The sequence below is a fragment of the Manihot esculenta genome, chromosome 9 (genome assembly GCF_001659605.2).
Source record: "Manihot esculenta cultivar AM560-2 chromosome 9, M.esculenta_v8, whole genome shotgun sequence".
Classification (NCBI taxonomy): Eukaryota; Viridiplantae; Streptophyta; class Magnoliopsida; order Malpighiales; family Euphorbiaceae; genus Manihot; species Manihot esculenta.
Window position 1 is genome coordinate 5306671 of NC_035169.2, and position 27338 is coordinate 5334008.

At 33.2% G+C, this 27338-nt stretch overlaps 3 protein-coding genes across 4 annotated transcripts; all 3 read left to right on the top strand.

Moving 5' to 3' along the window:
• The first annotated feature begins 2206 nt into the window (after positions 1-2206).
• Positions 2207-4636, top strand: LOC110622360 (disease resistance protein RGA2). The gene has a single exon (XM_021766846.2). The coding sequence runs from the start codon at positions 2207-2209 to the stop codon at positions 4634-4636; it is 2430 nt and encodes an 809-aa protein (XP_021622538.1).
• Positions 4637-7190: 2554 nt separating this feature from the next.
• On the top strand, positions 7191-11435 carry LOC110623082 (putative disease resistance protein RGA3). The gene is made up of 2 exons (XM_021767948.2): positions 7191-9865; positions 10806-11435. The coding sequence occupies exon 1, from the start codon at positions 7304-7306 to the stop codon at positions 9863-9865; it is 2562 nt and encodes an 853-aa protein (XP_021623640.1). The 5' UTR covers positions 7191-7303; the 3' UTR covers positions 10806-11435.
• Positions 11436-14342: 2907 nt separating this feature from the next.
• Positions 14343-17862, top strand: LOC110623646 (guanylate kinase 2). 2 transcript variants are annotated; one of them, XM_021768646.2, is made up of 11 exons: positions 14343-14688; positions 15294-15328; positions 15520-15627; positions 15745-15821; positions 15932-16061; positions 16262-16624; positions 16762-16883; positions 16963-17098; positions 17181-17335; positions 17424-17556; positions 17731-17862. In XM_021768646.2, the coding sequence occupies exons 2-10, from the start codon at positions 15326-15328 to the stop codon at positions 17539-17541; spliced, it is 1212 nt and encodes a 403-aa protein (XP_021624338.1). In that variant the 5' UTR covers positions 14343-14688; positions 15294-15325; the 3' UTR covers positions 17542-17556; positions 17731-17862. The 2 variants fall into 2 exon arrangements, with proteins under 2 accessions (XP_021624338.1, XP_021624337.1); XM_021768645.2 differs by having other exon boundaries at positions 17424-17862.
• The last annotated feature ends 9476 nt before the right edge of the window (positions 17863-27338 follow it).

The window sequence follows — 27338 nt, forward strand, 5'->3', positions numbered from 1 at the left end:
TAATTAACTTAAATTAATTGATTGCTTGCAGATAATGGGATTTTTTACTTAATTTCACCTCTCAAGTCTCAACGAGTTGGGCTCTACATCATCTCGCTCGCACCTCTTGAGATGGACTACCAAGTGAGATTCCATCGGCTAGCTCAGCAATATTTGGCCATAAGATAATATTGATGGAAGAGAAGCATATCTAGCCGTTTTAAGCTAGTAAAGAGACACACAAACAAGAATAGCACATAGCCTATTACAAAACAAAATCAAAGCAAGTTAGCTTGAGGACTCCATCCACAATACTGTGTGTCACAGAGTCTGAATCAAAACACATGCAGTGACAATCAATCACTTAGAAACTTGTTAGGCAATTAAGAAATTCCACTTGACTCAGCCATACTCTCTTATAAAGTGAGATTCAAAAGGCACAGATTTTCTAACTAACGAAGTGCAACGCAATAGTATTTATAGAAAAAAACTTCCCCAACCTTTTGTTCACTGAAAGAAAATAATACAAGGAATTCCTCTAACGAAACTTACTATATTTACATATGTATGAGTATATATAAAATACAATAATAATTACAAAAAATTATGGTTGACACCTCTAAGTACTTGGGAGAAATAATGGCTCACTACTCATCATGGGATTTATAACCGCCCACTGTTCATCATGGGAGAAAATGCCCCACTCCAGCATAACTTCCCACTTTTGTAGACCTCTCCTTTGCTTTGAGCAACTTCCCACATGATAGACTGAACTGACACCCAAAATTCAGTCCTTACTCCAGCATGTCCAAGCACACGGTCTTGTCAATCAAGTGCATTCCTGCACACATTCAGTTGCGATGAAATTAAGACTCAATCTCACCACAACTCAAGTCTATCCACCCAAGGATGTAACACTGTGCCACAATCTAAAAATTCATAACGAAATTTATTTACGCCTCAATTTAGAGGTAGAAAGAGAGATTTACGATCACAGATAAAAAAAAAAGACCTTAGATCTACTCAGAGGAGTATAAGAATTTGTAGAAAGTTATTGGCAACCAATGTATATGAGTATATATATATATACCTCACGAAAACTTCTATCTAAAATCTTGGAACTAAACCCCTGAATCAATTTATTCTCTCTCAATTTCATGCTAATATCTTCCTTCTTTTTTTTTAACCGGAAATATGTTGAATATATTATAAAATAATTTTATTTATACATGGAAATGTTAAAATTATTAAATTATAAAACTAGTTTTCGATCCGAATTAATTTAAAAATTAAAATAACCAAATTCACATAAATATTAAAATTAACAATGAATTCCCATAAAATTCAAATTATATTTTTCTTCAAATTAATATATATAGTAGTTAAAAAATTTTTTATTAAGACCTTTTTATTTGCAGAAAAAAACTTGTATTTAGAAAATGTTTTTCATGGAAAATATTTTATGTATTTTCTAATGAGATCATTTATTTTTTATTTTTTAATTTTATTTTTTAAAATAAGATTTATTAATAAATTATATATAAAAATCTTAATAAATATCTTAGGTGGAAAATAACTTTCTCTTTCTAAAAGAGAAAATCATTTTCCTTAAATTTATTTTATTTTTTTATTATAATAATATTTTCGATTAATTAAATTTTTTGAGTATTCTAAATGTCAAAAAATATGAAAAATAAAAATATTTTTCGTAAAACAAATGGAGTCTTAAATAGTAAAATTTATATTAGTATACTTAATTAAAGTATGTAAAATAAATGATAAATTTTTGTGAAGTTTCATATTAGTTTCAAAATTGAAATTTGAATTTTTTAAATTTTAATATTAATTTTGTCTTTTTTCAATTCAATAGAAGTTTATATACGGCTGAATGCATACTACTGAAATGTCAAGCTAATTTTGTAGAAATTTCCAGGTAAGTGCCTAAGTAGAAATTTTTATCCTGAAACTTCAATTTGAGAAATTAGAAAATTCAATTGTAATTATTTTGAGTCTGAAATTAGATGTTTTTTTTTTTTTTTCCAACCATATACATGAGCAAGATACGTATATACGGAGCTTGACTCTTGACTGTAACCCTGTAAGTCAATGGCGGGGTAGCAGCAGCCCATTTAAGCAGAGACCAACCTCATTGCAATCTTATCTTCTTTCCTCATTTTGCCTTTATTTCAATCGCTGAACTATCTCTTCTTCCCCAAAATACAAGAAAATGGATGAATATTTCTACGAGTTGGCTTTAAGTATTCTGTTGAAGTTAAGCGATCGTGCTTTCCAGGAACTTTTGTTGGCATGGAGACTCGAAACCGATCTTGCCAAAATTAAGCAGAGCTTGGAAGACATCAAAGCTGCGATTTTGGACGCCGAGACACAGCGGTCACAGAGTGCACGGATAGCTTTATGGCTGCTGAGACTCAAAGATGTTCTTTACGATATACAAGATGTGGTGGATGAGATAGAATGTGAAGAACTGCGAAGTGGCACCGTGAAGTTGTATGGGAGCTTCACCAGAAAGGTACGTCGCTTTTTTTCTAGCGCTAATCCACTTGCGTTCCGCAATAGAATGGGCCATAAGATAAAAGATATTAACACGAGGCTAGAACGTATTCACAAACAAAAGTCTGAGTATTCTCTCAAGGAGAACAATGATAATGAGCTTGAGATTCCTAGTGTGAGAGAGATGAATCACTCTTACAAGGATGCTACCCATGTTGTTGGGAGAAACATGGAGAAAGATTTAGTGATTGAAGCATTGCTAAAGGAATTTACTGATGCTTATGTCTCTGTCATTCCTATAGTGGGAATGGGAGGTATGGGGAAGACTACCCTTGCTAGATTCGTGTACAATGATCAAAGAGTAGCTTGTTTTAGGAAGAAACTATGGGTGTCTGTTTCAGGAAACTTTAAATTTGAAGAGGTGATGATTAAAATTCTCAATTCTGCCTCTCCTAGTGAGAGATACAAGGAGATGCAGCCAGACCAGCTGCGAATTGCCTTGGATCAAGCTTTAAGTGGAGGAGATTATTTGCTCATCTTAGATGATGTTTGGGAAGCAAAGCGTCTTGAATGGCAGAAACTTGCAGAGCTGTTAACGAGGAATGGCATGAGAGGTAGAATTATAGTCACAACCCGTTATAAAAATGTTGCTTCCATTATGGGCAATCTCCCCACAGTGGAGTTGAATCATCTTGCTCACGAGGATTGTTTGTCTTTGTTCTTTAACTGTGCATTCAAAGGAGAGCGAGAGAGACAAGATCGTTCGCTAAGGGATATTGGGGAAGAAATTGTGAAAAAATGTTTTGGAGTTCCCTTGGCAGTAGAAACTTTGGGATGCATGCTTTACTCTAATACTAATGCAGCTGATTGGAAATCTATAAGAGATAGTGAGATATGGAAAAGCGACAATCAGACGACGGCTTCTTTAAGATTGAGCTATGAAGACTTGCCATATTCCCTGAAGAAATGCTTTGCTTCCTGTTCATTTTTTCCTAAGGGCTACGAATACGACAGTATTGAATTGGTGTATTTTTGGATGGCACATGGATTTCTTGAATCTCAGAATGAGAATGAAGACTTGGAAAATGTTGGGTTCCAATATTTCGACAGGCTATGTTCTAAACATCTTCTCCACAGCTGTTCAAGATACGATGTTAGTGTCAAGTGTAAGATGCATTCTCTATTCCACGATCTAGCCTTATTAGTGTCACAGAATGAATTCTTGTCAGTGACACAAACTCATTTATCAAACATCCCAAACACTGTGCGACATTTATGTTTTCCTCGTCCTGATTCACTTGGTGAAGATCTTCCTAAACCCTTCCAGGAACTAAATGGAGTACGAACCCTTTCCTTTTCAAATGAACGAAGAGTTGGGTTTGGAAATTTAAAGTTTATTAGGACATGTCTGTCGAAATTTCAGCACTTGAGATTCTTGGATTTGAGTGATTCAGAGATTTCAGAACTTCCAGAAAGGATAGGCAGGTTGAAGCAACTGAGATATCTCAGTTTAAAGAGCAATGATTACATTAAAAGACTCCCAAATTCCATATGCAAGCTACGAAGCTTGGAAGCCCTACTGATTGGTAGATGTAAAAAACTACAGAAGTTGCCCAAAGATCTGAAGCAAATGGTTAGCCTCAGGTATCTTTGGATCACCACGAAGCAAACATCTTTACCGACAGATGCAGTAGGGAGTCTTAAGTGTCTTCGTGTTTTGTTCATTACCGATTGTGAAAATCTAGAATCTTGGCCTGAAGACATTACAGGTCTGAAAAACCTTAAAACCTTGGTTATTCGTAATTGTCAACAGTTGGATTCCTTGCCTGAAAGCATGAAATTTCTACCAGCATTGGAGAGTGTTGTTATTACCGACTGTACACGATTGAAATTAGAGGAAGGGAAAGGCGTATGCGTGACTCAGTTCAGGCTTGAAAACCTGCAGCTTGTAAGATTGCCAAGCTTAGTAGATTTCCCACAATGGCTGATTCGAAATTCCACCAGCAGTTTACAAGTAATCAAACTTATGCACTGCAACAACCTCAAAGAAGACGATTTTCCAGATTGGCTGCACGACAACATACCACTTGAACTTCAGATCAAAGGTTGCCCATTGCTGAACCTGAATAACCACCACCGACAATAAATTTTATACATATATATATATATAATTTATTCTGAAATTCAAAGGTTCAATAATTTAATATTTTGTGGTTTATATATATTTGGGAAAAAGCTTTTAAATAATTCTGCCACCTGCATTTTCGTTTCTTTGATTTCTAGTTTATTTGTATTATAAATGCAGATTTTATTTATGTTATTCTGGTTTTGTCTGAATCTTAAACCTAGATACCATTTGCTTCTTTCTGTAATTGAATGAAATTTTAAAGGATAAATAATGTGGGCCAACCAAATTTTACATGTCAGATATGTGTTATTTGATACAGTTTTTAGTATTTTTTTAATCTCGTAAAAATCACACTTATAAAAGCCTTCAACCTTGGAATTGATAAATTTTTTTTTATATATTTAACAACTAAGATTAATAAATAAATAAATTAATAAAAATTTTAAAAATTCATAAAAATAGTTTAATATATTTTTTTAAAATCAAATAACTAACTGATTGCAACTTGCTCGTGGCCATCAAAGCCTTAACTTGGAACTCTTTACATGCCTCTTCCCTCTTGGCAATTATGTTATGTACAATTCTAGGTATTAAAGACTTAGCAATATCCATTTTATAATTTTTATCTATATTTTTTTATTATTTAAAAATTATTATTTATTTTTAACTATTATAATTTTTTTATTTTATTTTTAAAAATCTCATAAAATATTTTTTAATATTTAAGAAAATTTAATATATTTAAAATAAATATAATTAAAAAATTAATAAAAATATATATTTTTTATTATGTATAAAAAAATAAAGTGAAAATAAATTATAAAATAAAAATAATAATAAAAATCAAAGGAAAAGTGATAAATAATTTTTTATTTTAAATTATCGTGTTATAATTTTATTAGACTAAGTGTATTTCTTTGAATACTCGATATTAGTTATGTAGAATTATGCTAATTTGACATTTCTCTTATCTATTTTTAATAAAAGAATATTTTGATTCCGTCAATAATTTTAACTAATATTATTTAATTAAAATAATATAAAAAAATAAGTTAAAAAATAAAAAAAAATTTAAAATTTTTTAAAAATTAAAAAGTAAATTTTTAATAATTAAAATAATTATTTATAATAGAAAACAAATTTTAATATATAAAATTATAAAAATATTTAAAAAATAGTTAAAATATAAAATTAACTTTTTTAAACATTAAAATTTCCCAATTGAAATATTTTTTTTAAAAGTTATGCATATCAAAAGATGCATATCAAAATTTCTTTTCTACAAAGTTATCGTGAATTTCTATTAAGCAATAGTAAAAATTAGATTCGATCTAAATCTACTGTAAAATTTAAAATTAATTCCTATAGAAATATATACAAACACATCTCTTAATTGAGTATTTTTATCTATATTTAAAATTTATAAAACTGAAAATTATTATTTAATTTCTAATTTCGTTAATTGATTGACCGTAGAATGTTATAAAAAAATTATTATTTAATTTTTTTTGTTAATTTTAATTATTAATTATAAAAAAATTAAAATATATTTTTAATATGAAAGAATTAATTAATAAATATTTTATAAAATTAGTAAATTAATTCATAATTTTTTAAAAAAGTTATATGAATTAAATAGTAAAATATTGATAGTTAAAATTAATAGTGAGATTATTAATAAATTTTTTAAAATATTAAAAATATTTTAATATATTTTTTAAAATAAAAAAATTAACTAATAAATTTTCAATAAAAAATTTTTATTTATGAAATGCTGAATTGTGTTTGTCGTTTTTCGTGATAATATGATTGGCATCTTTGTCACTAAAAAAGAATTTAACGTAAAAGTTTAGCAGGAAATTAGTGATTGGTAGTTTGTAAGAAAATAATAGTGGGTGTTGCATTGTTTTTCGACAAGATTATCCATAGCATCAGAGAAACTCCGAATCCCAGATGGACTATGAAACCTAGTGAGATCTCCCGCCGGCAAGGAATCCATAGTTCCCTTTCCATGCAAGGGCAGGAAAACCATTATAACAACGCTTGATTTGTGATCTTAACCACACCTGTATATAAACCCCATAGCCATGAGCAAGAAAAGAAAAAAAATTATAATTTGTTCTCCCAATATTCGGTGGGTTTCTGTTAGCTCTCAAGATGACTACCACAATAATTGATGTCAAACTAAATTCTACAAGCCTCAATTCCATGCAGCCGCCAACTTTCATTCACGAGCTTCGCTTCCACTCCAATTACAGAAAATTGCTCAGAAACCTTGACGGAGACTTGATCGAAATTATTAATTAATTTTTTAATTTTATAAAAAAATTTAATAATTAATTTTTTTATATCATATAATATTTTACAATTAAAATTAAAAGTATAATTAATTAATAAATTTTTTAAAATATCAAATTAATTAACGTATTTTCTTATAAAATAAAAATTAAATAGTAATTTTCTTTCAGAATTTCAGGTTAAGCCCGGCCCATTTTTCAAACTCCTCTCCTCCGCCCGTTGTATTGACTTCGTTGATTTACAAGTCAACGGTTTTCAGCAATCATTCTACTAGTGCTTATCTGTAATTTGTTCATCAATCATTAGAGTCTCCCATTCATTGATCACCATCTCTGCATAGTCTCTTCTCTTCATTGAGTTTCTGTCTCATCTCCAAGAATCAGAAAAATGGTAGAATCTTTTCTCTTTAACGTAGCCGAAAGTGTTCTTGGAAAATTAGCTTCCCCAGTCCTTGAAGAGATTAGCTTAGCTTGGAATGTCAACGACGACCTCGCTAAGCTTAAGAGCACCTTGTCCACTGTGAAAGCTGTCCTCTTGGATGCCGAGGAGCAACAGGGGAAGAACCATGAGCTTACCATCTGGTTATCGAAGCTCAAAGAGGCCTGTTATGATGCAGAAGACATTGTTGATGAATTTGAGTGCGAAGCCTTGCAGAGACAATCTACTGATAGTAAGGTACGTCGCTTCTTTTCGAGATCTAATAACCCACTTGTATTCCGCTTCAAGATTGGTAATAGAATGAAAGAAATTAGAGAGAGGTTAGATGAGATTTCTGCTCAAAAGGGTAAATTTCATCTCACTGAAAGATTGGTAGATGAGCGAGTTGTGTACAGGAGAAGGGAGATGACTCACTCATTTGTCCAGGCTTCTGATGTTATTGGGAGAGAATCTGATAGAGATAAAATTATTGAATATTTGTTACATCATGGTGAATTAGAAAATCTTTCAGTTGTTCCCATAGTTGGAATTGGAGGCCAAGGGAAGACAACACTAGCTAAAATGGTGTACAATGATGAAAGGGTTGATAGAAATTTTCAATTAAAGATGTGGATCTGTGTGTCTGAAGATTTTGATGTTACTAGGTTGGCACAAGAAATCACTAGTTCTGCTACTGGGAGAAGCTATCGTGACTTGACAATGGATCAATTGCAGGCACATTTGAGAAGGAGTTTGGGCGGTAGAAAGTTTTTGCTTGTATTGGATGATGTGTGGAATGAAAATCTTGTGAAATGGGTTGAATTAAGAGATTTATTGGAGGGTTGTGCTGTGGGAAGTAAAATTATTGTCACTACAAGAAGTTCAAAAGTTGCTTCTATTATGGGCAATGAGCTTGCATACAATTTGCCGGGTCTTCCACACAAGGATTGCTTGTCTTTATTTCTGAAATGGGCATTTAATGCAGGACAAGAGAAGCAATATCCAAAACTTGTGGACATTGGGAATGAGATTGTGAGGAAATGTGGAGGTGTTCCTCTAGCAGTGAGGACATTAGGAAGTTTGCTTTATGCATCTACCGATGAAAGACATTGGCTATCCATAAGAGATAATGAGATATGGAAATTGAAACAGGAGGAAAATGACATCCTCCCAGTGCTGAAATTGAGCTATGATCAATTGCCATCTTACTTGAAACGATGTTTTGCATATTGTTCCCTCTTCCCAAAAGATTACGTGTTGTATAGTTTTGAATTGGTACAATTTTGGATGGCTCATGGGCTTCTTGATTCACATGATGAAGACCAGGATTTGGAGGACCATGGGATGCAGTATGTGAAAGAATTATGGTCAAGATCATTTTTGCAGGATGTTGAGGATCATGGTTTCTTTTTCACCTGCAAAATGCATGATCTTGTGCATGATCTAGCTATATCAGTTGCACAAAGTGAATGCTCAACTGTAACCTTTCTCACCCAAACTGTTAATGAAAAAATTCGTCATATTTCTTTTTCGAGTACTGATTTTCCAGGCCAAGAAATTCCAAAGTTCTTAACAAAGTTAGACAGGGTGAGAACCATATTTTTCCCAGTTAGAGGGATGGGGCCTGGTAGCGAAAAATTTATTGACACCTGCATATCAAGATTCAAATACTTACGAGTGCTAAATCTTAGTGATTCATGCTTTCAGACATTGCCAAATTCAATTAGTAACTTGAAGCATTTGAGATACCTTGACCTTTATAGAAATCGACAGATCAGAAAACTCCCCAATTCCTTTTGTAAGCTGCAGAATCTGCAAACCTTAAGACTTGAAGAATGTGAGAAGCTTGAAGAAATTCCTAGAGATATCAAGAACATGAGCAACCTCAGATTTTTGGAGATAACTACAAAACAGACTTCTTTGCTGGAGAATAGGATAGAATGCCTCAGTTCTCTTCGATACCTGTCCTTCTTCGAATGTGGAAATTTGGAACATTTGTTTGAAGATATGCAGTTCCTCACATCACTTCGAACATTGGTGATAACTTCGTGTGGAAGCTTGACTCGTTTACCCCGCAGTTTAATGTACCTGTCTGCTTTAGAGACCTTAGTAATTGGTGACTGTGGAAAGCTGAACTTGGTGGAAATGGAGTACGACGAAGATTTCGAGTTGAGGCTTACTTCATTGGTCATTGGAGAATTACCACAGTTGGAGACTTTACCCCAATGGCTTCAGGGATGTGCAACAACCTTACAATACATATACATTGATGACTGTCCTAACTTCGCAGCATTACCAGACTGGACACAAAATCTAACGTCACTTAAACGACTTGAAATCATAAGGTGTCCTGAATTGTTTTCTCTGCCAGAGGAGATGCACTGCCTCACTGCCTTGAGAGAACTGAAGATCGGACTTTGCCCTGAACTACGTGAAAGGTGTGATCCAGAAACTGGAGATGATTGGCCTAAGATAAGTCATATTCCTGAGATTTTTCTCAATGGCATCAAGGTGAAATCAACTACTAACTAGGTATGTGGTTGGGCTAACTAGTTATCTGTTTGTCTATTCATTTTTAGGAGGTTTCTGTTCTAATTACTGTTTTTGTATGCCATGCTTCTATCTACTTGTTCATTATGTTCAGTGGAATTTTATTTGTTTTGATAATTGAAATGAACTCTTACTGATTTAACCAACTGTAGCATGCCATTAAAACCCTGATATCCTTGGATTGACTGGTATTTGTGCATAAGTTGCTCTAATTGGAAGAGCCATTCAAGTTAAAATGGTTTGGTGGCGAGGCAGGTGCTTGATGAATTCCAGTTCAAATGATAAATATCATCAGAACTTTTTGGTCATCCAAACTAATTCTAATCTATCCATTTGTGTCATGGAAATTATTTTCTATAAAAACATTTTCAGCTTTTTCTGACGTTTAGACATTCAGGAAAATCAATTAATCAAAGTATTTTCTAGGTCAAGGAAAAAATTAAATCATTTTAAAGGTAAATGACTTCCAGTTTTTCAAATAGAAAGCCATTTTTTGAACTTTGAAACTCTTAGTGACACTATTAATATCCTTCACATGAATTTTATTAACGCTCTTTGTTTTTACTATCACAATCAAACAATGGAAAATAAGATATTTCTTGGGAAAAATAGATTCCCATATAAAAAATTTCACATATAAGTTATTTTCCATGAAACAAACAAAACTAAGTTCTAAATTCTCCAAACCAGCATTTTAACAAGAAGTGAATATGTGACACATTATTCTTAGATGCTTGGCATACCTCGTCAAATGCCAACCAGTGGTCCTGCAAGCAAAACAGAATGCTTTTTTTCCCTTTCTTTCTTTTTTGTTTGGTGATAGCATGATGCAAATAAAAAAATACTGTTCTCCAAGTGGACAAGTAACTATGTCTATGGAGGTTGATTTCATCTAAAGTTCATTTTCCTCATTCTGTTGCAGGGTTGCAGCAGTTATGGAGATTCAACTGGAATTGACAGCAAAATTTTCTACCACCACTAGAATTCAGGCTCTCGCATTTCATGTCACCTTGTTGGCTTGGTGTGTATTTGCTTAATCCGAGAAATATTGATCCCTATACCAAAAAGAAAAAGAAGAAAGAGGGTATTTGTAAGTGCCTCAACGGATTTGAGAGCACTTAGTTGAGATGAGATGAAATGGATCTGAGTACAAAAGAATTGTAGATGGTATGCATACATTGATTTGCATACTCATGCAAAAAAAAATGGAAAAAGTTCTTTATTTATAATTTGATTCTTTAGGCTTGGGTCTCTGCTCCTAGAACTCATCCTTGATTTTGCTGTAATGCAATGTTTTAGAAGCTTCCTGTCATGGAGATCAAGAATCCATCCTTCTGCTTTTACAGATGCATGGTCCCAATTAATCCAGTTGCAGCATCGATGGGGATATGAAGATGCTGCATGTGATGCATGCAACTAACTTAAATGCTTTTGATTTGTATCTTTGGAACATGTTCCATCAACCATACACAACATGAAATAATTTGAAAGTGAATTATTAATTCAAAAGAAAACAACAGCATCTGCAACTTTTCTTTGTCTTTTCCTTTTATTTGAGTCTCCAGTTGTATGGTTCAAGATCTTTCCATTTCAAATTTACTTGAAATATATAATGCAGAATGAAATTTCCTTGTCCTCTTATATGGATTATGCAAAGCATGAACTTGATGATGTTAAAGCAATTGTTTTTAATAAAAAATGAAAAATCCACTATGGTGCTGTTTAATCTTCAAGATACACCGTTAAGGCACTTGATTCTGAGGCATACATATTAAAATAAATAAAAATTAATGCTAAACGTAACCTAACGGGAATCTATTAGATTGTGCTCATAAATCGCAAGGGTTCCATCATTATTAAATTTTCAAGAAATGCTATAATTAAATATATCTTTTTCTTATATTATAAAAATTACCGTTTATTTAAATTTTTAAAATAAGTTAAATAAACGGAAAGACATATTAACTCTTCAAATTTTAAAAATTTATTTAATAAAATGTTCAAATTATTAAGATAAACGAGTAACATCGTTTTACCATGTTTATGTTTGTGTATTTAAAATGACTATTGACCTCTCAATAAAATAATTAAAATTAAGTATCACTATATCAAAATAATAAACTCATAAAAAAAAAACCTTTAAATTATTAAAATAGATAAATAAACCTTTATTTTTATTTATATTGAACCTATTTGTGACTAAAATTATTTCATGTTATTTATGAGCTTGAAATGCTTATTTGCATTTCAATGGATTAGTTAAATTAGGCTCCATTTTCGTCCGTCACTGAGCTTTCAAGTCTCTTCTGATATTGACAACTTGGGCGACACAGTCGAAGCTCATTGTACCAAAACTTGGAAAATGCTGGAAACTAAATTTCCACCATCCATGACTTCTTTTTCCAAGGGAATTCGTCTAATTGGGAATCAAACTTCCACTTTATCATTTTTAATACATTGTATTAAGCCAATATCTTTATTTTGCCTTTAAACTTGATTTTATAGTCAATAAGCTTTTGAAACTTTTCAATAAGCTCTTTAAATTTTATACAAAGCATCATTTTCAATTTTTTAAAATAGATTACCTACTACCATTAAACATATTAATCATTTCAAACTTCCTGTAATTACTTACATTTTGATACGAAATAATTAGTTTTATATTTTATGACAGACTTAAATCGAATCTAACTTTTACTACTAATGATAGAGACCCACAATAACTTTTCAGAAAAAAAATATTGAGACACAAGACTTTCAAAAATTTGACGACGGCCGCACACCTATTATAAAATTCGATACGAAAATTCTACTGTTTAGAGATTAATTCTATATTTTAAATATTTTTTTAGATATTTTTATAATTTTAGATATTAAAATTTTTTTCTATTATAAATAAACTTTTCTTAACTATTTAAAATTTACTTTTCAATTTTTAAATAAGACTTTTCGATTTAGAACTTATCATTTGTTTTATATCGTCTTAATTAAATAATATTAATTAATAAATTCTTCATCATAATTTCTATTGCGACATAACATGACTATGTACAGAAAAGATCCAACACAGGCACGCTTGAAATGCCTAACAGTAGGATAGAATTGATAAAAGTTTAAAAATTAAATGTTCAATTGGTAATTTTCATGGCGTGGGTAGAATCGTAAAAATTTCTAAAAGACAGTTTTCCTTAAAGAATTAGCATATCATATTAAACATCAATTTTTTTTTATCTAAACATTTTTTTAATTTTAACTATTAAAATACGATTTTATATAAAAATATTTAAATTTCTTTTTAATATATTTACTAACAATTTTAAAATTCTAACATTATAAATTTCTACTCATCACACACACATACACAAATCTTTTTTAATTACATTTTGGTTAGATTAGAAAAAAAAAGTGAAAATTAAATTATATATATATTATTCTTGAAAAAAATAATTTATTAATTTATTAATTATAGTATACGAAAAAGTAATCTCAGCCTCTCACTTACACATATTTTGGACTTTGGGTAGGCAGGTTCAGATCTCTAAAACTCCTGTGTAAAAAAAAAAAAAATTATTTTAATTTTTTACTTGAGAAAATTTGATTGATTTATCCAAGAAAAATACATTAAATAAAAAATATTTGAATTTATTTATTTACTTATCCCAAGTTGAGGGACAAAATTAAAGTAATTATAGAGTAAAGTGGGAGTAATTCATCTGCAGAAGAATTAATTAATTGTATAAAAAAATGTCACATCTTGAACGAATTTGGGATCCACTTGACAAAAATGAGGCAGTCAATCAATGAACAATGAATTCCTATCAAGCCTCCATTTTATTAAAAATTAATTTTTAAAATTTTTTAATTTTTAAAATTTTAATTAAAATATTTTTATATTTCATCTTTAAAAAAATTAATCAACTTATTTTTATATAGTTAAATAAATTAAAGAGATTAAATGATATTAATAGTTAAAATTATAAGAATAATCTAAAATTAAATAATAATAATTTTTCATGGAATAACTTAGAGAAGATTATGCCATCTTCACAAACAAGGCTTTATCTTAAATTTATTATTAGGAGTCAATTCTTCTATTTTAAGAAATTTTTTTTATTTAATTTATCAAATTTATTACTAATAATGATTTTGTTTTAATATTTAATTTATCAAATTTGAAAAATAATCAAATTTAAAAAATAATGATTGTTTTAGATAATTAGGTTAACATTTTAGTTTTAGGTAAAATTAAATATTAATTAAAATTTAAGGGAAAATGAGATTTATTATTATAATAATGCTAATAATTAAATAAATTATTCATATAATGAATTTATTATATTCATTTTAAATTATAATATAAGAAGAAAGAAATAAACTGAAAATAGAGAAAAAAAAATAAAAATAAAAAATTAATGTTTTATAAATTTTTTTCAAGAGCAGATCTCAGAGGCGAGAAAAATAGAGCCGTGTCTTGTTGTCGCGCAGAATAAATGCGACCCAAAAGCCACCACGCCTAGCCTAGCACCGCATCCACCACCACCCTTCCTCCCTCTCCGGCCGCGGCTCTCTCTCTCTCTAAAAACCTCGTCTTTCTAGACCTTTCTTTCGCCTATAAATATGAGAATGCTTCTCTTCTTCTCTTGCAGCTTCTTCTTGTATCCTAAGTTTGTTTTGATTTGACAAATTGCCCACACCGTAGCTTAGTCTTGAAAAAGAACACAGTTAGACGACTCCTCTTATAAATATCACCATCTTCTTCCATCAAAGCTTGTATTTGTCTCTCAATTTTCTGCCCATTTACGCAGGTGTGTACATGGGTGCCAATCTTTTTCTTCTTCTTTTTCTTTTTGTGCTATTCTTTTAAGCGTTACTTTGCGTTTTTCATTGGTTTCTTGGTTCTATCAATGGCTTGATCTGTAGATTTTAGCTTTCTTCTGATTTTCTTTTTATTATTTACTCTTCTTTTAATGTTTGCATCTCTTGTTAGGGGGCTGAATATTGCCCGTCTGCTTCTTATAATTGTGTGTTGCTGTTTTGTTCTTTTTTTTTTCACACACATTTTCCTTCGGAGATTTCAGGGAAAAACGACATAAATTTTCTGTTATTGCTTCCATTTTCTTCCTCTTTTTCTTTTTGGTGATGTTGGTGGGGCAGTTTAACTGAATATTTCTGTTTTTCATTTGGAATACTAAATTGGCATCTGGTTTTTTATTTTCTTGGAGTTCAATTTTCATTTTTTCTTCTCATATTTTGGAGTTTTCTTATATTTTCTGGTATATGACATGTGGGGTCTATTTGCATTTTGCTTTGTCAAGCTTGTATATCCAATATAGTACTTTGCCTGTAATGGTAGATCAAGAAATATGGATCTTTTGATTTGATCTATTCTCTTTCCATGTTTATTGATCAGGGTGAATCTTGTATTGGAGGCATAGTTTCTCCATGGTGAGCTCTTAATTATTATCATTATAACATTGTTATTATTATTATTAATAATTTACCTTCCATCATTGGATCAAAATTGACCAAAGGAAATGTGAACCACACTGAAGGACTGCAGCAAAATAATGGCATTTAAATGTGGAACAATAAGGCTTTATTGGGATTTAACGTTTGGATGTTGTTGTGATCATTAGGGAGAGGCCCCAGCTTTCACTGTTGATGATCTGCAGAATGGGTATCAGAATGGATTTGGTTTTAAATATAAGGACTGTGAAACAGCCATTACCATACAAGATAAAACTGTAAGAATGCTTGATAATTGATTGGTTCTTCTCTAAAATGTTTATTTTGGTCTTTAGTGATGAAACTGGTCAATCACCTTGTTGATTGTGAAATTGCAAAATTTATTTTTTTGGCAGTACGTCATTGGTGGTAGTGATGATGAATCTGAATCGTCTATTGGAGTTCGAATTTTTGACAAAGCTACTGGGAACTGGTGAGCTTATAGCTCTTCCTACATGATTGTTACTTTTCTCGGGTAGAAGTGTTCGTAACTGGGAGTTTGGGTTTGGGATTGCTAATTTGAGGTAGAACTTACCTTTTTAGGGAAATTCCAACTGTGCTGGGAACAAAGCCCAAGCCATGTAAAGGACACTCAGCTGTGCCATTGAACGATGACCGAATTTTGATTATTAAGAAGGGATCAGCACCAGATGACTGCATTTGGTTTCTTGAGGTCTGTATTTCAGAGTTTGAAATTCTTGGATTTAATGTGGTTACACTTACACTTGATTTTCTTAATAATTTTTGTTTCCAAAGTTGTGAAATGAACTTGTTTCAAATGTTACGAAGAAGAAGATAAGTTTGAAACCCTTTTTAATGAAAATCAAAATAGAGTATTCTTAACTTACAGTATCTTAATTTTGATGTTTGCAGGTGGATACTAAGTATGTTAGGGAGCAGAAGAAAGATTTGGGGACAGAGGTTGTGGCCTGGAGTAAGGGTGTGAGGGGCAATGTTGAGAGGCCAGTTGTCATAAGTGGTCCTTCAGGCGTAGGTAAGGGAACGCTAATATCAATGCTCATGAAGGAATTCCCATCGATGTTTGGATTTTCTGTAAGCCACACGACTCGAGCTCCAAGGGGTATGGAGAAAGATGGAGTGCACTACCATTTCACTGAGAGAAGTGTTATGGAGAAAGATATAAAAGATGGGAAATTCCTCGAGTTTGCTTCTGTTCATGGGAACCTTTATGGAACAAGTATTGAAGCTGTTGAGGTGGTTGCCGATGAAGGGAAGGTAAAACATTTTCCCTTCACCTTCCCATGCTTTAAAACTATTCTCTACTTCAATCAAAATATTTGTATCTGCAACCTTGAAGTATTCTTTTCTTGTTTCAAGAATGTAATTGGTTTGATTGTTGTGTGGAACCCTAGAGATGTATTCTTGACATTGATGTCCAAGGGGCGAGATCCGTGAGGGCTAGCTCTTTGGATGCAATTTTCATTTTTATCTGTCCACCCTCAATGGATGAACTTGAGAAGAGACTTCGTGCAAGGTGAGATAAACTCTCCATTGGAAACCTTTTGATTCATATATCTTTCTGCATTGGATCTGATATAAATTCTGTCAAATAGGGGTACTGAGGCAGAGGAGCAGATTCTTAAGCGACTTCGAAATGCAGAGGTGGAGATGGAACAAGGAAAATCATCAGGCGTCTTTGATCACATCTGTTATAATGATAAACTTGAAGATTGCTACGACAACCTCAAGGTAAAATTCTGTTTTGTATCTAAGCACAACTTTGCTACAAACACATGTTTAATATTCTGATAGTGCCTTTCTTTTGTTGTAGAAACTCTTGGGGCTGGATGGAAATACAATACCAACCCAAAAATCTCCAGCACCCCAAGGGATTAATCTGCTTGCAGACCATTTGATATCAAAGATCAGTAATAAGATCATCATAAAATGTGGAACACCAGAAGTAGAGAAGGGATCGAAGAGCTTGTGAGTACTAATTCATTACGTTCGATCCAATTGAATGCTTAACTGATGTGATTATTGACGTAGCACTATGATTATGTGGATCGAATAGGATTGTCTTGGATGTATCCTCACTCAAGGGAGGGTCACCTGGACGAACAAGAGGACTTGATGTGTATGAAATCGACTCGTTCTCAGATGGATTGAATGACATCAATCAGCTAAGCTAACGTCTGGAGCCCTCCGTAATTACACTAACTTGGTTTTCTCAAGTTCATGATTTACTTCCATCTTTACTCATAACTAAAAAGAGGGAATGGTGACAAAAAGGCTCTAGATGTGAATTCGCCTAATAATCGCTCTTTCTGGATTCATGTTCGTTTCCATTTTTTTCATAATCATTCTTTGCCTTGTTTTAGAAAAGGAGATGACTTGGATTAGCATTTGAAAGCAACATGATGAGCCTCCATGTGTTTAGATACAGCTCCTATTGGCAACTAGGAATTGTTAAATGCTTGCAAGCAATTCTTTCTTTCTGCCTTTTTTAGCCATCTTTTGTGCTTTTCAGTCAAATTTTCAGATCAAATTTGCAAACTTTATTCTGTAGAAACAGTGAAAAAGGCTTGCCTTTTCAAAGACACAACAGAAAAGTTGAGATCTTTCATGTTGGCTTTTGAAGATTGGGTTGGTGTGAGGATGAAGGTGAAGGAGGTGGGAAATGGAAGAAGAGATTCAATTTTAAAAATTCAAATGCATAATGGAATTCTCTTTCATTGATTGGCTATGGGGAATCATCCTACTTATCATTAACTGTGAGATTTGGTTGGCCTCTTTGGTATTCTCTCATCTTTTTCTAATCAAATGATTGATAATGGATAAATATTTTTTTTTACAAAAATCTAAATTTTGATTTTTTTTCCCTTCTGAAAAATTAAAAAAAAAATTATATTATGACATTTTGCATTATTTTTTTGAAAATATCCATCAATTTGCACATGCATATATACCCACCTAGAAAAGAAAAAAAAAATTTAAAAGTTTTTCAATTTAATTTCAAATAAATTAAAAAATTATAATTATTTTAGTTAAAAGATAATTTTTTTAATTATACTTATTTTTAGTATATAATGAAAATATTAAATTTTATTAAAATAATAAAATCTGTTAATAATAATAGTATGAATTAAATATTAATAAATAAAAAATTATATTGAAAATAAAATAATTAATTTACATATTAATTATAAATTAAAAATAAAATAAAAATAAAAATTATATAAGGTAGGGGTGAGCATTCGGTCGGTTCGGTTCAAAATCGAATCGAACCGAATAAACTGAAAATCAAAATTTTAGTGTTTATGAAAACTGAATCGAATTGATTTTGGTCAGAAATTGAATCAAATCGAACCGATCTGATTCGATTCGGTTCGATTCGATTCGGTTCGATTCGATTTGATCGGTTTTAATTTTTAATAATTTTTTTATTTTTTACACTTTATTTTTAATATTTTAAAATTTAATTAAAATATTTTAATTTTAATATGATTTAATTTCTCTATATTATTGAAAAAATATATTATTCTCGCTAATTAATTCGATTCGATTTTTTTGATTTTTTCTGATCAAAATTAAATCGAACTGAAATAACTAAAATTTTTGAAATTAAAAATTAAATCAAATCAAAATATATAAAAAATTGAATCAAATTTTTAAATCGATTCGATCAATTTTTTCTATTTGAATCAAATATGCTGATCCATATTAGGGAGAAAATATTATAATTTATAGTAGCTAGCTGCCACCATCAATCAAGGATTTCAGTGGTGCCAACTTGCTTTATTCCATGTTCAAAAAGTTATAAAGAGCATTTGCACCGCCCAAGAAAGCTATTAATTCTTGGATTCTTACATACAAAATCTTGAATTTCTTAATTTATATTTTCACAGTTTATGAAGAAAAGCCTCAAACATTAACTTAGATCAAGAGAAAAACCTATATAAACCAGAAATTGCACTTTAATTTTTAAATTTTAATATAATTATTAAATTAATTTTATATTTTTAAAATTAAACACTTAAATCTCTTTAAATTTAAATTTCTTTCATTTATTTTTACTATTAAAAATTTTAAAAATATTTATTATTTTTTTAAATAAATAAATTATACGTAACTTTTAAATTTTAATATAATTAATAAATCAATCTCCCTATTTTAAAAAATATACATTTAAATTCCTTTATAATTAATTATTCTCATCTATTATAATTTAATTATTTTAATAATTTAATTTTTATTTAAAAAAATATTTAAATCTCTATTAATTTTTATTTATAATATCTCATTTAATTATTTTTTAATATTTTTTAATTTTTATTCATTAAAATATTTTAATGCTTATAATTTCAAAACTTTTTAAAAATATTTATAATTTCAAATATTTTAAGTGATACAAATCACTTTAGATAAATCGTAAATTTTTATAAAAAATATTTTAAAAAAATTATACTTTTAAAAAATATTTAATTATCCACTGATTTTAAACTAATATATGTAATAAATAAATAAAAAACTATCATTTTAAACAAATTAAATATAAATAAAATTTAAAAATTTAATTTTAATAATACAAAATTTCACTAAAATTATAATTTACAAAATAAAAAATTATTTATCAATATTAAAAAATTTAAATATTCATAAAAAAATTTTAAATTCAATTGACTAGTAAAATTATGAATATAATAAACTCTAATTTAAATAAATTTATTATATAAAAATTTAAATATTTAATTTAAAAATATAAAAATTAATCTATTAATTACAATAAAATTTATAAATTAAAATATAATTTATTCAATTATTAAAATCTAAAAGTATTTCCTCAAAATAGAAAATTAAAAAAAAAAAAAAAGCAGTTGAAGGACTTTTCAGTTATAAAAACGGACCTTTCAAAAGTCCTGGCTGGCATTGGAGGGTACAGGGTGAGGGTGGGGCCTCAAGAGGAGGTGGTGGTCAAATTGCTTTGCTGGTCTTATTTTATTTTCTTTTATTTTTTTAATTTACCAAATTGTTTTGAAATTCAACAAAATTAATGATTTATTTTTTTTAATAGTACATAATTTAATCTTTAATTTTTATTTTATAAAAAAAATTATTATTAATTAATTATTAATAAAAAATCAACTAAAATTAAATAGACTGAATTATTATAAATATTAAAATTAAAAAAATTAAATCGTTATAAAATGTAAAATTCAAATAACTAGTTATAATTGTACAGTTAAATTTAACGAAATAATTATTTTTGTTAATAAAATAAAACTTTAGAAGTTAAATATTTTTTATTAAAATGATAAAAATTAAATTATTATTATTATTATTTTTGTTTTTAAATTGTGTTATGAGAAAATGCCAAAAGTTTGGTTGAAAGGAAACTTCCTAGTTGGTTAGGTGATGAGACTTGAGAAATGACAATACAAAAACAAGAGGAGCATTATGGGCCTTGCAAGTTGCAGCGGATAGTGAGGGACCCAACACTCTCTCAACTGAGTACACCAAGTGGGTCTGTAATGGAACTTAACCCACTTGGTCCTTTTTTGCAGTATTCTTGTGGCCCCCACTATCACATGTATATCATCAGAATATGACTGAATCACTTGCATTTACATGTATACATAATAAAAACTTACTTGATGCAAATAAATACTTAATGCAAATTTAACATGATGATAAGAGATGAATGCAGATTTACTAAGTCTCATATTCTATATCTTCAATTTTTTTATAACTCTAAAAAAAAAATATTTATAATCTCAACTTCTTTATTTTTCGATTGGAATTCATTTGCACTGAACCTTCTAGAGCATAGTCATATGGGTGGAGTAATTTTATAATGCAATACTAATTTCATATGTCCCATTAAAATCAGTTGAAAACATCCAATCATGATATCAAAAATAGCTGAAAATATTTACCGGTTTCCATCAATATATTCCTTTTTTCTTTTTTTAAAAAAAAAAGATGTTTTCAATACCTATGTTTGATAGACTCTAAATTCTCTCACCTAACTCTTACCGAGTTCCATTGAAAATCCTTCATGTCATGTCTCATAACTCTTTCCAACTCTCTCAAAAATTCAAAAATTTTGACACGCGAGGCATGCGCGTAGAGCTGGCACGCATAAGGAGCACAGGCGGCCGCGCAAAAGTGCTGCTACGGGATAAAGTTGGCCTATAGAGCTACACCAGACGAAGCTCGAGTCTGCGAATAATAGGAAGGCAATGCAAGGCGGGGGATGTGCTAGAAGGCACACGAAGCTTCCAGAAGGGCCTAGGGTGTGCGAGAATTGGCCAGTGGAGTTTGGTGGGCCGCTGGAGGTCCCAAAATTGGCCAGAAGCACCAAGAATAATCTGGAGGCTGCTAGACCAGTCCAAAAGCTTCCAGGAATCTGCTGGGCAACAAGATATCTCCAGCCAAGAGGGTCCCACGGCAATTTGGCCAGCCAATCCAGAATTCTCCTAAGAGTGTGAAATTACCAAAAGGATCCTGAAAGTTCTAAGACAATTTTGTCCACACGTTAGAGAATGCATTTTCACCACAAGTTGAGGAGGTGGAATGCCTATAAATACCCATAATGAGATTTATTTGTACAACTTCTAACACAAAACCTTTGGCTAAAACATCCACACCTTGTAATAGCACTTTCTAAAACAATACAATTTTCTTCCTTCCATCATCATTCTCTTTTCTGTTTGACTAGCAACCCTTTCTCCCCAATCAAACTTCCGTTACTACAATCACCTAACTGCTCTTGTTTTTAGCTACTGAAGAAGGCTGAACTTAGTTCGTGGAACTAAGGCCGTACAATAGAAGTGAAATTTAGTATTGAATCACTTACTCAGTGACAAGTGGTATTAACGCTTGGTTTGCTCTTTGGGTGAAAATGTCAGATCCAAGCAAGGTTATTAGTGGACGCGCTGTTCTTATAGTTGAGGAGCATGATGGCAACAAGAGAAAAGGTAGGGGCAAGTCTAGGGAGCCTGCAAGAGCTAGTGATGAGCTCGGTGATATGAAAATCCGTCTTGCGAAGGTGGAGCTAGTGTTGATCGAGGAGGAGGAGAAATTAGAGGAGATTGACACCCGCATTGAGGAACTTGGTTTTGGGATAGAAGAGTTCCGTGAGGAGATGCAAGGTGCCTTCAATTCCACCATCGACAAGCTAGCGAGTAAGACGGAGTCACTCAGGCATGCCCAAGTAGAAGATAATGCTGCCATAAGGGAGGAGAACCGTTTCCTAAAAGTGAAAATGGATAGGATGATGGGGAAGATAAAGGAGCTCGAGGAGCAAATGGCCTTGATGCGCTCCGTGGTGGTCCAAGGCGACATGGCAGGATCATCAACCGCTTTGGGAGCTCCTATGGCACGTGTGGAGGTGCCTAAATCGAATGCGTTTAAGGGAACGCGCAACGCCAATGACATTGATAATTTTCTGTGGAGCTTAGAGCAATACTTCAAAGTACTGGGGATCGTGGAGAATGCCAGAAAAATCGATCATACCCGGCTATACTTAGCTGACACTGCCATGGTTTGGTGGAGAAGAAGGCAGGCTGACATAGAGAAGGTCACCTGCACTATAGCCACATGGGAAGATTTCAAGAAAGGGCTAAAATGTTAATTCTATCTGGAAAATGCTGCTAAGGAAGCCAGGGCGAAATTGAGGAGGCTAACTCAGAAAGGTACGATTTGCGACTATGTTAAAGAATTTTTCAATATTCTATTCGAAATCCCCAACTATCCGGATGAAGAACCATGTTTGCTTTCATGGACGAGCTCCAACATTGGGTGAAGATGGAAATTGAGCATAGGGGAGCTCAAGACCTTGCCACTACTATCTCAATAGTAGAAACCCTTGTTGAATATAAGAAGGGAGATAGGAGCAGGGTTCCTATGAAGCCATCAAAGGGCAAGAGTGCTGCTGAAGCTGCCCCTAAAAGTAAGGAAGAACCCCTGAGGAAATGAAAGCCGATAGAAGACTCGAAGGAGGGGAATTCCAAGGGATGGAGGAAACCTGAAAGGCTATCGATGAAATGCTTCCTATGCGACGGGCCACATTGAGTTTTCGATTGCCCAAAGCGCAACACCCTGTCAGCTATAGTCAATGAAAAAAAAATCAAGTCAGCAGCCTAAAGAGGGTGCCAACATAGGCTCTTTACAGTTGGCAGCCGTGGTAGCCAAGGCGGCCAAGGCAACCAAGATTCCAGCCAGGCATAAAGAAAGGCTATTCGCTCCTGTGTCCATAAGGGGACAAACGTTGCAAGCATTGATGGATACTGGAGCATCAGACAACTTTCTGAAGGTGGAGGCAATAGAGAAGCTGGGCGTTTCATTCTAAAAGGAGACAGGTTGGCTGAAGACAGTAAACTCTCAACCGATTCCAACACATGGGGTAGCCTGTAATGTCCTAGTTAAAATTGGTTAGTGGACTGTAACTCTTTTCTCTATTGTCACCATGGATGACTACTCTTGTGTGCTTGGGATGGACTTTATGGATAGAACGAAGGCTGTCACTATCCCCTTCACCAATAGCATGTGCATTCTAAAAGGGAACAGCTCTTGCACTATCTCATTGGCGAGAGGGAAGTCTGGCACTAGCAATCTCTCTGCCCTCCAGTTTTCTAAAGGCGTTAAGAGGTCCGAACCAACCTATTTGGACAAGCTGCCCCCTGCACCAGAACCATCTGCTGCCATTAAGTAAGTCTTGAAATAATTTTTTGATTTTATGCCTTAGGAGTTGCCAAAGAAACTTTCATCAAAGAGAGAGGTGGATCATCATATAAAACTGGAGCCTGAGGCAAAACCACCTACTAGTGTTTCATATTGCATGACGCCTCCCGAACTTGAAGAGCTCTGCAGACAATTGAACAGGGTATATCCAGCCCTCTAAAGCCCCGTACGATGCACCAATCCTCTTTCAGAAAAAGAAAGATGGCTCTCTTCATATGTGTATCGACTATCGAGCATTGAACAAGGTGACCACGAAGAACAAGTACCCCATTCCATTCATTACTGACCTGCTTGATCAGCTTGGTGAGGCTTGTTGGTTCTCAAAGTTGGATCTTTGGTCGGGATACTACCAAGTCAGAATTGTTGAAGAAGACGAACAGAAGATAGCTTGTGTTACAAGGTACAGGTAATATAAATTCGTGTCATGCCCTTTGATTTAACAAATGCTCCTGCCACATTTTGCACCTTGTTGAACAAAGTGTTCTAGCCCTTTCTGGACCGCTTTGTTGTAGTTTATTTGGACGACATTGTGGTTTATAGCAAGACGTTAGAGGAGCATGTCAATCACTTGAAGCAAGTCTTCAAGATGCTAAGGGACAATGAGCTATATGTGAAGAAGCAAAAATATTCCTTTACACAGTAAAAAATCCCCTTCTTGGGACATATTATTGGACATGGCAAGATATGGATGGACGAGTCAAAGATCCGTGCCATTCTAGAATGAGAGCCACCGAAGCGGATGCCTGAATTGGCCTTATGAACTATTATCGTAGGTTCATCAAGGGCTATTCTACTATTGCAACACCCCTCACTGACACGCTGAAGAAGATTAAGTTGTGGAAGTGGGATGCATGTTGTCAAAATACTTTCGAAGCAATGAAAAAGGCTGTTATGGAAGAATCAGTGCTGGCGTTGCCTAACTATTCAAAACCTTTTGAGATTCACATGGATGCCTCTGACTTTGCAATTGGTGGAGTTTTGATGCAAGACAGGCATTCCGTTGCTTATGAGAGCCGAAATCTGAATGAGACCGAGAGGAAGTACACCGTACAGGAGAAGGAGATGACCGCCGTAGTCCTTCGAACTTGGAGACATTATCTGCTGGATTCCAAGTTCATAGTGAAGACCGACAATGTGGCTACGAGTTACTTCCTCACTCAGAAGAAACTCTCTCCAAAACAAGTCCGGTGGCAAGCCTTCTTGGCTAAGTTTGATTTCCTCATGGAATACAAGTCAGACCGGACCAATCTGGTTATAGATGCTCTCAGCAGAAAGATAGAGGTGGCTGCTTCTACCACCCAACCAAGTTCTTTCCTACACGATCGCATCAAAAAGGGGATGATGCATAATGATCAAGCCAAGCAACTGGTGGAGTTGGCGAGGCAGGAGAAGACAAGGAGATTCTGGTTGGATGGGGGTTTAATCTGTACCAAGAAAGGCAGCATATTTGTGCCTAGGTGGAGAGGCCTGAGGAAGAAAATCATGAGGGAGTGCCACGATTCTCTCTAGGCTGGCAATCCCGAGGCAAGGAGAACTATGGCATTGCTGGAACGTGCATATTATTGGCCTCAAATATTTGATGATGTGGAGCTGTATGTGAAAACCTGCCTAGTCTGCCAGCAGGATAAACCTGAGCAACAAAGGCCAGCCGGATGCTCGCGTTATTCCCAATAATATGGCCCCGTAACAGATGGCTTCTTTCAAAGCGCGTCCCGTTCGTTCCGCTCGCAACAATCCAATTAGTTCTCCGGGTGAAAAAACATTAGACATTCCATCTTCTGAAACCAATACTTTTGATGTTATTGGACCATTGGATCTTCTCCCAATCCCCGAACGACCTTGGGAGAGTATCTCTATGGATTTCATCATTGGATTGCCGAGAGTAAATAAATTCGGCAATATTATGGTTGTTGTTGACCAGTTCAACCATTATGAGGTATTCATCGTAGTACAGGCCAACTTTGATGCAAGGGATGCATCCCAACTATTCTTCAGGGACATGATAAATTATTGGAGAATACCACAGTCCATTATTAGCGATCGGAATACTCGGTTTGCGGAGAACTTAAGGACGAAGTTGTTCAAGATCATGAGAACCGATCTTAACTTTTCTACAAGTTTTCACCCCTAGACGGATGCGCAAACCGAGCGTATCAATGCCTTGTTGGAGTTGTATCTAAAGCACTACGTCACTGTCAACCAGAGAAATTGGGTTAAGTTGTTGGATGTGGCCCAATTCTCATATAACCCGCAGAAGAGCGAGTTCAGGAGCAAACCCGTTTAAGCTAACACGGGACAACAACCACTTGCACCTTATGATATGGTAATGCCATACAAAGAGAAAAGCCCAGATGCCTTCCAGTTTGCCAAAGCTTGGAAAGAGAAGGTTGAGCTGACAAAAGCATATTTGGCAAAGGCAGCCAAGAAAATGAAGAAGTAGGCAGATCTAAAGAAGAAACACCTAGAGTTTGAAGAAGAGGATCTCGTTATGAAGAAACTCATTCCCCAGACCATTGGGAATTATAAGAAAGCTCACAAGGGACTGCTGCGAAGGTACGAGAGACCATTTCCAATAGAGAAATAGATTGGGAAGCTAGTCTATTGAGTTAAGTTGCCATCGTACTTGGAGTGCCATCCGATGTTTCATGTAAATTTTCTAAAACCTTACTATCCAGACGAAAGTGATCCAAGCCGAAACAAGTCACAAAGGGCTCTAACAACAGTTTTCACAATCTTGAATCATGATGTGGAAGTGATCCTAGCTCATAGAGAAATACCGAAGAGGGAGTCCTATGCACCGTATAAAGAGTATCTGGTGAAATGGAAAGGGCTCTCAGATGCTGAGGCGAGCTGGGAAAATGAATTTTTCTCATGGCAACATGAGGACAAGGTGCAAGCCTACTGGAGAGACGCAACGAGGGCATCGCGAAAATAGTCGAGGAAGCATGCCACAACTCTCCCAAAAATTTAAAAATTCCGGCGAAAGAAGAATTGTGATAGTGAGCCTAAGAAGTGTCTAAACGAGATTTAGTTGGTGCGAAGCATTACTAAGCACGCAAGGCTGGCACATGCAAGGAGCACATGCAACCATGCAAGAGTGATGCTATGGGACAAGCGCTGGTTGGTCTATAGAGTTACACTAGATGAGGATCGAGTATGCGAGCGACGGAAAGGCAATACAAGATACTGGGACGTGCTGGAAGGTGCGTGAAACTTTCAAAACAATCTGAGGTATGCGAGAATT

Bases quoted from the DNA above. Each gene is read 5' to 3' on its own strand.
- LOC110622360 (XM_021766846.2), top strand. From the start codon at position 2,207: ATGGATGAATATTTCTACGAGTTGGCTTTAAGTATTCTGTTGAAGTTA.
- LOC110623082 (XM_021767948.2), top strand. From the start codon at position 7,304: ATGGTAGAATCTTTTCTCTTTAACGTAGCCGAAAGTGTTCTTGGAAAA.
- LOC110623646 (XM_021768645.2), top strand. The intron at 15,628-15,744 runs GTAAGAATGCTT...TTTTTTTGGCAG, and splicing joins TTACCATACAAGATAAAACT to TACGTCATTGGTGGTAGTGA. The intron at 16,625-16,761 runs GTAAAACATTTT...GTGGAACCCTAG, and splicing joins TGGTTGCCGATGAAGGGAAG to AGATGTATTCTTGACATTGA.